Source organism: Diadema antillarum, unplaced genomic scaffold (assembly GCF_040938485.1).
Source record: "Diadema antillarum isolate AM-2024a unplaced genomic scaffold, OU_Dant_1.0 seq00000014_RagTag, whole genome shotgun sequence".
Classification (NCBI taxonomy): domain Eukaryota; kingdom Metazoa; phylum Echinodermata; class Echinoidea; order Diadematoida; family Diadematidae; genus Diadema; species Diadema antillarum.
The window spans coordinates 323748-335914 of record NW_027271134.1 but is presented as its reverse complement, the minus strand read 5'-3'; the positions used below and the strand labels follow the sequence as shown (position 1 = coordinate 335914).

At 37.5% G+C, this 12167-nt stretch overlaps 1 protein-coding gene across 1 annotated transcript; it reads right to left on the bottom strand.

Annotated features, from left to right (window-relative positions):
* Positions 1-902: 902 nt before the first annotated feature.
* On the bottom strand, positions 903-11954 carry LOC139725079 (uncharacterized). The gene is made up of 10 exons (XM_071636167.1): positions 11868-11954; positions 11085-11166; positions 10286-10406; positions 7428-7544; positions 6746-6843; positions 5612-5692; positions 4642-4773; positions 3375-3524; positions 2259-2306; positions 903-1067 (listed from the first exon to the last, which is right to left on the bottom strand). The coding sequence occupies exons 2-10, from the start codon at positions 11160-11162 to the stop codon at positions 903-905; spliced, it is 990 nt and encodes a 329-aa protein (XP_071492268.1). The 5' UTR covers positions 11163-11166; positions 11868-11954.
* Between the last annotated feature and the right edge of the window lie 213 nt (positions 11955-12167).

Here is a 12167-nt window from a genome sequence, read left to right as displayed (position 1 = left end):
AATCTATAATTTATTTGATGAAAATCACTTTTGAAATGGCTGAAATATTAAAAAACAACAACAAAGTAAAACAAAGTGATCCTAATAAAAGGTGAGCCCCACCTTTTATTAGGACCTCATTGTTTTTGGATATCTCAGCCATATTACAAGCAATTTTTATCAAATAAACTTTGAATTCCTCTTAGAATGGTATGCTTTTTCATATTTTATAAGAGGTTGCAACAGATGTTTTTCATTACCCCCCCCCCCCCCCCAAAAAAAAAAGCTGGAAACCCAAAGCCCCATCTCAACTAAAACTAAACCATCCCTTCAATTTGACAACACTAGTGATGGGCACCAGTACAATGATAGGTGTAAATAGAAACATTTAACCTCTATAAATTCTTGTATTCTTTAATCCTTCTGGATGCAGCTATTGACTATCAATAAGGCTTCCCACTAACACTGAAGGGTGCATTAGCTTAAAGAATCAAATGAATGGGAAAGTGAATTTTACACAAACAAGTGTATCATACATGCAACTTGATATTGTATCATGTCCACACACATACTTGGAAGGTTACGTATCACGCATGAATTCAGAAATGAAAATCTGATTCATGAACCTCTTTTACTGAAATACAGTTTACTGTAAGGAAATCAATAGCTTGAATAATAATTGTTATGCAAAATGTTAAATGCAGTCACTCTAAAAAACAACAAGACACATAGGTAAACTGTCACATCATTGGCTGAATGCCTGCTATTCAAAACATCTTGCTAAATTATGGCACTGGATTGATATGGTGTACCACCAGGGTCCCCTGACCCCCAACACACCCAACGTCTGCACAGTGGTTTGTACTAGAGAGCACAAGGCCAATGATAGTTCAGTGAGAGATGCATCATGTGTCCTGGTGGAGTCATCTCCCAGTATCTCCACTGCCATCCACACTGTCCTTGACATTCCCTGCGTCATCCCCCTTTTTCTCCTCCTTCCTTGGGATGACTGCCATGGTGGCAGCTCCCGATGCAAACAGCGCCCCCTCAGTTGAGAATACACAAGTCTGGAGTTGCTCAAGGTCGCTCTGAAATAAAAAATGAATGCACTGTGGTGTTATGATTACACACTTGTTGATTACAGCGAAGGAAGTTAGTTTTTTTTTTTCCAATTACTGTAACAGTGGAAATTTTCACGGTGTTGAAATTTCCGCGCATTTCGCGCAATCAGAAACTAGCACGAAAATAAAAGCACGCGAATATTTTTGCTTGCCATATGTTCCTGTAGTTGATGTCTTCATACCGCGGAACTAAAGACACGCGAAACTCTTCTTATCAGTTGCACAAAAATATCCACTTTTACAGTAGCATTTTTTCAAACTTCAGCTAATAAAATTTTTCTTCATGGCATGAATACAAGATTAGACTTCTTGCATGTGAAACACCAGAGGATGTCATAGCACAAACAGACTACCAATTGCTTCAATGTATACTGCTCAGGAGTATGTTTCTTGAAATACTGTGAAAATTGTGACTCTATGACTTTCAGAACAAAATCTATATCTTGCTGGTTCTCTCTTCTTTCAGTCGATCTCAACTTTCCCCTTTCAGTTGATTTATTTTTACAGATGAAAGGAGTATAAAATCTAAAGTATCTTCCATTTAGAGCCCATACAAGTTCTGTGTATGTCACGTTTATACAGGATATGAATATCAATCAAACAGAAACTCATTGCGAATCTGGATACTATTCTTTGACAACTTAACAAACTGTTTTAATAGGATAGTACTGTATCTCTTTGTCTTTTGAAAATCAACAATCATAAACATTCACCTATAAAAAGTTACTCTATGTCTGAAGTTACAGCATCCACTCAGGAAATAAGTATGGTGCAACTGTCTTAACCAGTTGAGGATGGGCTGATTTTGCTACAACACGCAGTTTCCATAGACACTTGCCAGAGTATACTCGGGACTCGTCCTCAACGGCTAAATACACAGTGAGTGATTGTCTTCCCATGTGATCTTTTGCACAAAACCACAGCATATAGTATTCATCATGTAAAATGGGTTACATATCAAAATGATAGTCATCATTACCACTGATGGTCTCATAGTTTAAACACAATATACTTGGGCATCCTCTGAAAACAAACTGATGCTCAGCACAAAGTTGAATATAACAATTACAATATGTACTTCTTTCTCATCATTACTTTGACAGAGAAACCGACACATAAATAAACAACATTGATACAATTTCAGGTGAATCATTTTACCTCAAGAGTCTTTGCACATTCCCCTGTTCTCACATCCCAGATTTTCACCTGTCACAAGAAACAGAAACGAAGATATGGCAAGGAAGACATTACATTTACTTCAATAAAGGGTTTTATTTAAGAAATTCTAGTGAAATGAATAGATCAGTGAAACCTGGGACTATGTTCTGAATGCATTAGAGAAGGGACATCAATTGAATACTGCTACTTATCAATCACTTTCAATGATATTTGCTGGGCACTCCACATGACTGCAATATTTGCCTATTGCATGAATCTGTTTCAGTCATGTTTTTTCTCTCTCTTGCAGAAAGATGAAAAAGAATGACAAAAATATATAATCCTATGAGCGAAAGTGATAGTGCGTGATGTTAAACCTGCCAGTCACATGAAATTTGGGTCCACTTGTACAATTCTTATCTCCTTAGGGGAAAGAATATTTTCATAAAAAAAAAACACAAAAAAAAACATTACTGCTATTTTGAAGTGTTTCTGAGGACAGTCTGCAATTAGTGACCCATGTTTGCTCTCCTTGTAGTAATTCACAATTCTTTAGAGGAGTATTTATACATCACACTTTCATACATCCTGCAAGAATGCAACAAACTTTATACTGATTGTCAATATGAGCTTAGACTGAGCATTACACATATATACAGGTCTCACATCAAACTCATAATCCACAATAATATAGTCATAACTACATATAGCTTGCACTGGGTATACCTAAGAAAGATTAAGCTTTAAAAGATGAATATTTCATTGCAACAAATTTAATAGAGTAATTCATTGTCAATATGATCTAGACAACTATCAAGATTTTCATTATCATCGTCATCAAACAGCATATATGTATCAACAAGAAACATTCGCAGCATGAATGTTTTTCAAAATTGGAGCTGACAGCCTTTTTTTGTGGCATGAAACTTCTGCGAATTGCCACTGGCATTCACTGCATTGTGTAGACTAACACTTTTGCATGCATTTCAATTTTGCAAATCTTGGCTCTTCCCAAATTTTTGCGATAGTTTCATGTCGGCAAAATGCTCGTTTTACAGTACATGTACCTTCATCATGTGTACTTCATACTGAGATCATGAGAGCATTTGTACTCACCGATTCATCATCACTGGCACTGGCCAGCATAGCACCATCCTTAGAGAAGGCTAGCGCCCTCACCCAGCCTGAGTGATCCGACAGCACCATGATGAGCTGGGCATTCCTGGAGTTCCACAAACGAACAGTCTTATCCCAGGATCCTGATGCCTAATGGCACAATGACAAAATAAAATCTAATCTACTTGATTCTGCAGTTCTATCTTATATTGACTTTACAGAGAAAAGGACAAAAACAGAGAAAAATTGTTTTCTGATAATTACTATAACAATTTGGATAAGAAATTCAGATACAAAAAGAGGATTGGGAATCAGATGTGATATTGAAAGGGGTAAATGTTTTACCTGCAAGATTTCAGTGTCTTTGATGTATGCAGGGAGCCTACAATAGTGTGAGAAACTTGATCAATACAACTGAAGATGTACTTAAAGGACAAGTTCACCTTCATAGACATGTGGGTTGAGTGAATGCAGCAATATTAGTAAAACACATCAGTGAGAGTTTGAGCAAAATCCGACAATCCGTTAAAAAGTTATGAATTTTTGAAGTTTCTGCTCAGTCACGGCTGGATGAAAAGACTGCTATAGCTTGTGATGTCACATGAGTACAACGATATAAAGAAAGAATAAAGAAAATTCAACATATTTCCATTTTTCTCGCATAACAAAACACTCGACTTCTCTCTTTCAGAAGGCAGGGGGAATAATATTACCTTTAACATACGTCAGTAGCAAGTCAAAGAAATGTGCACTTTATTCAAAAAGTAAAGTTTTGTGAAATTCTCTTTTTATTTTCCTTATATAGTTGTACGCATGTGACATCATACACTGTAGTAGGCTTCTCTTCCAGCAGTGACTGCGCAGATACTTAAAATATTCGTAACTTTTGAACGGATAGTCAAATTTTCCTCAAACTTTCACTGATGTGTTCTTCTAATAGTGCTGCATTCTCTCAATCCTTATGTATATGAAGGTGGACTTGTCCTTTAACTGAAAATGGGATCATAAATGGAAACAGGTATTCTTGTGATAAAATTACAAGAAAATATTTATTCCCTGACATGATAATCAGTGGCAAGACTTTTAAGCAGTGGAAGAACAACTTCCATTGTTCTACTGTCAAAGTATCATTCTTTTTTTCCTGACAAAATCTTTGGAAGGCTTCAGTGGCAAGACACTACCCATCTCCATCCCATAAAACCAAAGAAATTAAATTTAGACAACATTGCAGAGAGAAAAGGAAAAAAAGTAAGCAAGTTCCACCCACCAGAATCCCCATCCTGGAGAATGCTACAGCATGAATGTTGCCCGTGTGGCCCTTCAAGACTCGGACCTGGTCCATTCCAGACTCCCGACAGAGGCCCCACAGCCGCACTGTGTGGTCCCACGAGCCTGTGGCCTAACAAACGGTTCATGGTAGAAGAATCTTATCGTCAACATAAGACTTCTTGACACTCACGTCACTGTACTGTACAGCACAAGATGCACACACTGCTACGAACACATATATCGTCGCTGGGGCAACAAGACCTCGTATCTACAAAATGTCAAATGTTCAGGAGAGCCAAAAAACATGGCGGCCAAAGCACTATAGCGAATGGGATAGCCTTTCCTTTGACATGCTGTGGTGGCTTCATTTTTGGAGTAAGACAGTTGGGATTTGGACAGGACATCACTTAACCCAATATTTGACTATTAATCAAAAAAAGTCATTTTCCCTAAAATTGCAGATACAAGGTCTTGTCACCCCAGCGACGATATGCTATGTGACATATCACATTTGATTTTCTGAAGAAGGCTATACATAAACCATGACTTTATTTCCTAACACAGGACAAATTTTGTTTTTTTTTCTTAAAAAAACCCCCAACAAATAATAGGAGAAAGAGGCTGTTTGGGGACTAGAATTTCAGTAACACTGCTGACGTATATTTCAAGAATAAGAGCCAGGTAATACAGCATTATATGGACTGGAGTTAGGTGCAAGAGGACTACATGGTATGATCACTACCATATACTTCCCCCTATATTCTACACCCAATCTATATTATCTTTTAACCAAACAAACACAAATACCATGTTTCCCTTTCAGTGGAGGGTCTTTTCTGCTTTTATTTTCAGTGGCCTTTTATCTATATCTATTATCTGTGGGTACATGTTCTTCTGAAATGATGAACACTTATTGCTGGTAATATGATTCTCAAATCTACATTCCTTGTTGCTTAGGTCCTACTTACCAACATTTTGTCATTGGCATTGAATGCACAACATTGCACCAAATTTCTGTGACCAGTTAGGATGTTCTTTGGAGTTCCAGTCTGCAAAGAAAAAAAAAAAGATATGAAAAATAAAAATGACAAAAAAATAAACTTGTCTGTAGTTCAAGAACAATGGAATATCACTGGATATAACTCAAGCAAGTTATGAGATTATGAAGCTTCCAATGTGTTTACCAAATTAGTAATGATAGTCACAACCACCTACAGCGGACTCCCGGTATAACGAAGTCCTCGGGACCAGCAGTTTTCTTTGATTATATTGAAATTTTATTATAACCAATAAAGAAACAATAAAAACACCTAGAGTGAATAACGTTACAGCCCTACTTTTTGCTTCGTTGTAACCGGATTTTTGCTATAACCAAGTTTGTTATAACGGGATTGCACTGTACTCAAACTTACAGAAGTGATGATTGCTTTACAGTACAAGCCTCTTATTCAACTCAACACAGGTCTTCCCTTATTTTGACATAAAGGTCATAATAATTGTATAATTTGGATCATATTACTGTGGTCTTGCAAAAACCTAACAACAATAATTTTTAGGGTGAGAGCAATTGCAGGCACTCCACCAACAGCCAGAAACATGATTTTGATAACAATTTTTAGTGCACAGACCAATAGTGATACATCATCACCTCCTCCTATTTGTGTGTGTTTGGTGAAAGCACAAAAATTTAAAACTCTGTGACTTTTTATTTTTACTTTATATCAATTTTGATCACATATTCTGGTAATATGAGATCGATCTATTTTGATGAAAATCAATGTGAAAATGGTGTGGAATTACACTATGAAGCTAGGTTCATTTCGTTTCTTGGTGGTCTTTATATCAATCATCTTAGATTTTTCAACATATTTAGTTAAGATAGCCCCTTGTCTACATTTTAGGTTAATGAAAAAAAAATGTTTTATTGCTGCAGTACAATGATTGCATAATGGTAAACTGGATTGTTTTTTCTAGCACACATATTCCTTCATGCAATCACATGACACACTTGTGAATACATAATTCATGTTTCCATGTGACACCTGTCCATTAAACACAGTGTCTTCATTGAGCCAAGGTACTGTACAATGTATGTCACTGACCTTCATGTTCCACACTATTGCAGTTGAGTCCCAGGCTCCAGAGCACAGGAATTGACAATTGTTTGAGAATGACACAGTTTCCACACACCTGCAATGACCTGTAAAAAAAAAGAAGGAGAAAATAAAAGAAAGAGGAGAAACAAGGACTTACATTGTGCAAACAGTGACCTGGGATCTCTGAAGTCAAAACCTCCAAAGCTTGATCCATTTGTCTTAATTTGATCATATTCAAACCTATTGAGTTTGAGATTCAGTTTGCTATCATGAGAACAACAGTTTTCCCACATTAATTACTCATTTTGGATTTTAACTGCCCAATTGGGCCAACCCCCTCCCCCCACCCCCCCAAAAAAAAAAAAAAATGATGGCCAAATGTCAATTTTTAGTGGCCCTGGGCCACCGCTAATGTTGAGTCCTGATATGTGATATGTATTGGCTATCAATTCAATTGTTATTCACAATCCCTGATGAAGAAGGGAGACCCACAAATTTTCAGATAGGAATATAATATTGGCTTTGCATTATAACCTAGGAACGATTACATATGCATGATACAGGCATACCTGTCTATCCATTCTCTATTTATTCACAGGTTTGTTCACATCTATCTTTCATGACAAGATATACTCTATAGCATCACCATCCTTAACACAATGACTGTATCACAGGGAGCAGAGCTCACCAGTCAATCTGTAGATGATCTCTGAGTTCCGTGTTCTCCATACTATCACTGTCCTGTCAAAGGAAGCACTGGCAATGAGGCGACTATCCGGAGAAATTGCCACTCCTTTTACTGCCCCTACAAATGTGTCACAGGGATCATAAGAATAAGAACAAAAGTATTAGGGCAATGTACAATATCTTTGATGAGCAATGCTCTAACAGGCAATGATATTTGTTGTAAATTAGCAGTAGAGTTCAATGCACAAATCACCACAACAAAAAGTAAAAAAGAATAAACCATCTAAATAAGGTATCTTCACTACATCATAGAACTGGACATCACATAATGATAATGATAATAAATATCATTTATATAGCACTTAATACCGATGTTTCTAAGCGCAACGATCCGGAAAAAAGAAGTATGACATTGAAATAAAACACAACATTATGTACATGTAAATATTATAACATAACAACAGCAACAACAACAACAGAATTAAAGTTGAGTAAACAGATAAGTTTTTAACAATGACTTAAACTTATCAACATTTTCAGCATTACGAATATGGAGAGGGAGTTTATTCCAAAGAGACGGGGAAATAACAGAAAAAGCCCTATCACCATAGCGGGTACAGGTGCGGGGACCATGTCATAGTTGGAGAGTGGAGGAAGAACGAAGAGAACGGGTTGAAGTGGAGGGGCGGAAAGAAATTAAGTCTTTAACCCTAATTTACGTGGGGGGGGGGGCCATAATGCCCCCCCCCCCCTCGACGAATTCCGCGACCATTCCGGCGCGCAAAATTTTTTGATCGCGCCTCTCACTGACTTTTTACTTTCAAGTATCGCGCTACTTTTGAGACCAAATTTGTCGCACCCGGGCATACCATTCCGAAGCCACGCCCCTTCAAAAAATTTTCGGCAACCCAAAAATTGCTCAAAAGCGTGATTTTGTGTACAAAGTCAATACAAATTGTGTTTTTTCAATTAATTCATATAAAGATTCATAGTTTTAATTTCAATTGCTGAAATAAATTTATTTTAGTATAATTATGCTTTCCTAATTATGCTTTAAAAAATGTGTATGACAAATTCTGCTGAAAAAACAACAAAAACAAAAGTTCAAAAAAACAAAGAAATACATAAAAAATTGATAAAACAATAAAAAACATAAGAAATTAATTTTGATACTGAATTTTTTTTTGGCGCACAAATGTTCGAAATGTCACTAGGAATATCTACACCAAAAATCAGCATTCCATAAGCTTTTATAAGCCAATTACAGACGAAAATGAGGTTTTTTGCATATATTTGAATAATTAATTTGAAATAGAAAATGCAAATTTTTTGAAAATTTAACACGACAGTCTTGTAGATTACATCCGGCTTTATATTCATGCAAAATTTTGCAGCGATCGCGTGATCAACGGCTGAGATCTGAAGGGGGGGGGGGGGCCATAATGGCCCCCCCCCCCAGGAATTCAAGCTCGCTAAATAGCCCAGGGCCCTGTTTCATAAAGTTGTTCGTAAAGTTACGAACGGCTTACGAGCGACTGGTGATCAGTTCTTGTGGTGAATTATTCAAATTCTAGTAAGTATAGCACATCGCAACTGATCACCAGTCGCTCGTAAGTTGTTCGTAACTTTACGAACAGCTTTATGAAACACCCCCCTGGTAAGTTAGGGTTAAGATAGGATGGAGCAAGATTACTACATATCTTGTAAACAATAAGGAGGATTTTGAAGGTGATACGTTGATGTATGGGGAGCCAGTAGAGGGATTGGAGAACAGGAGTAATGTGGTCAGATCTTTTTGTAAGGGTCACAAGCCTAGCAGCTCTGTTTTGAATTCTTTGAAGTGGTGCAATACTTGAAGCAGGGAGACCAACAAGAAGGGAATTGCAGTAGTCAAGATGGGAAGAAACAAATGCATGAATGAGACGTTCAGTGGAAGACTGATCCAATAACTTTCGGATTTTACCAATTTTACAGATACCCCAAGCAGCAGAACGACATGAGTTCTTATTGTGTTGTTGAAAATTCAGATGCTTATCTACAATAACTCCCGAGATCTCTGACGGACTGAGAGGTGGGTATAGTACTGTCTTTGAGGGAAAATTCTGTGAGAGAACCACCCAGTCTGAACTGAGAATAAACATATAAAAATTCTGATTTGACACAATTCAATTTCAAATGATTATCACAAGACCATTGCTTAATATCCTCAACACATCTACTAAGTTTGCAGAGTGCTTCGACTTGGGTATTTGGTTTTATGATTATGTAAATTTGAGTATCGTCGGCATACATAACATGTAGAATATCTTCGTGACAGTTGATTTTCGAAGACAGAGGGGCTGTGTATAGAAGAAATAGTAAAGGACCAACCACAGACCCCTGGGGGACACCATGTCTGTGAGGGAACGACTGAGAAAGTGTGCCGTTAACGGTACCCATCTGGTGGCGGTCGTGTAAGTAAGATGCAATCCATCTCAAGACTGTTCCCGTAAGACCGAAGTTAGTCTCTAATCTGTTAAGGAGAATTACATGATTAATAGTGTCAAACGCTGCAGAATAATCTAAAAGCAGGAGAGCAGCTTCGTCTATTTCAATGTAGAAACTTGAAATTCCCCAAGATATTCCAAGCTATCTATGCTCATAAAAAATATGTATATATATAAAAGATGCAGAAATGTAGAGAAATTTGCCAACTTGGTTGCACATTTTTTGATTCCTTTGTGCAATCAATGACCTTGAAGACAAGGTATAGTCATGCACACAACTTAATTGAGATTATTGGATGACACATTATGAGAAGTCATTAGTCATTAGGATGCCATGGATTTGGAAAAACAATAATTTTTTTTTTCTTTTTACCTTCATGTCCGAAAAATCTGCAGACAAGGATATTTTGGGGTCTGTTCCACACTCTCACTCTGCCATCATCAGATCCTGTGACCATCATTTCCATGTCCGGGGAGAAAGCCACACAGTTGACCTGAAATATACACAGATACAACATGATTAGCATTCAAAATAATGTGTGGTGCAAGTGCTCATTTCCAAAGTACCATGGGTAAGATGAAAATTATGTTCTCTCCTCTCCCACACATAACAGGCTTAATAAATATCTACAAATCATCTTGTTACATCATTCTTGTTACAAACTGTATAGTGTTGCTATAGAAATACTACATTTACTTCTTTTTCTCTTTTTTTTTTTTGGGGGGGGGGGGGGTTGACGATGCCTTCAGCGTTCACACTGTACAAAAAGTATTGCACACAAATCACATTTCAACTGCTAAGCCCTTAGGTCGCCTGATCTGGAAATTCTTCCTGGCGACATTGATGCCTTGACCTAGAGTCAACCAATAAAGAGCATCAATGAATAAAATGGCAAAGCTGGGTAAAGACTTCTGGTATTTTCACATGCCCTTGAGATAAAAAATCTGACCACATGAATACTGGCTTACATTAAAACTACTACAAGGATTAAAATGAGGTCAACGTCCACATAAATATAAAGACATTGTCATTGAATTCCAGATTGATTTAGATATCATGAAACACAACATGTCAAAAACAATAAATACAGCTCTTACCATTAAATATTAGCAATTCAAGAACAGCTGTAAAGCAAATATTTGTCAGATTACGAAGGAATTCATGAACCTACCTCATCTTTGTGCTTGTCATAGCGAGTCTTCTTGGAGACATCAAATGTGCCCTCCAGTTCCAACTGAGCAGAGAGCATGTTGCTGTCTTGCACACACACACACATACAAAGATATCTAGAATGAATTAAAACAAATAATTGCAGCAAGCAATCTGACCCCCATACCTAGTCCGACCAGACGCCGTGCGAAAGATCTAGACGAAGCACGGCGCATAGTTGTCTGACCCCCATCTAAACTTTCTACACCTTGACATTACAAAATGTTTTGCCCTAATATAAATATAAGGACAGAAATATATTACAAATGCCAAATCCTTTTCAACTTCTTCCAATGAAGTTTTAGAATCAAACATGATCTCAGCTGAGTTGAATAGTTACAATGATTTGATTTGTTGTTCAGGCGGAGATGAGATCACAAATTTACACATCACATGAACACACCGATTCACGTCAACGATTTAGCTGTGATAGACATTCTAGACTTTCTTTTATTTTTTTTTACTCTAACGTTACACAGAGTGGTGAGTCGACATGGCTTACTCTATATAGGTCTAGGTCATGGCTGCACTCACTAGTCTTGCTAAATTAACGATAACTTGTCTTAATACTCTTAGGCCACTATTACGAAACAGGTAGAATTACAAATCACACGTTTTTTAGTACGCGGGACCAAGTAATTCGCTGTGGATTCCAGCCAGGTACGACGAAACTACAAGAACCCCTCCAAGAGTCGACTATGATGGTTAATAAATTTAAATTTCATGTTCATCTTCTTCTACTTACATTAATGTCGTGCATGACCCGACAGTTATCAACTCATCCCGTCCGGGCCATCAGCCGATCCTTGGCACAACTTTCATTGCAATTAATAATAGAACTATTTTTGTAGCTCATGCCTTCGACGCGTCCTCCTGCATAACTGTCGCTACTACGCACACTACACACACGGCCGGCGCGACGCGTACGCCGTGGCGTATGGTAGGGCTACGGTCGGTGAGCATAGCAACGCAGACGCTCATCATCAGTTCGCCTTCTTTAGGTCTCGCATGCAATACCAGTATAGTACAAAGTTCTGAGTATAAA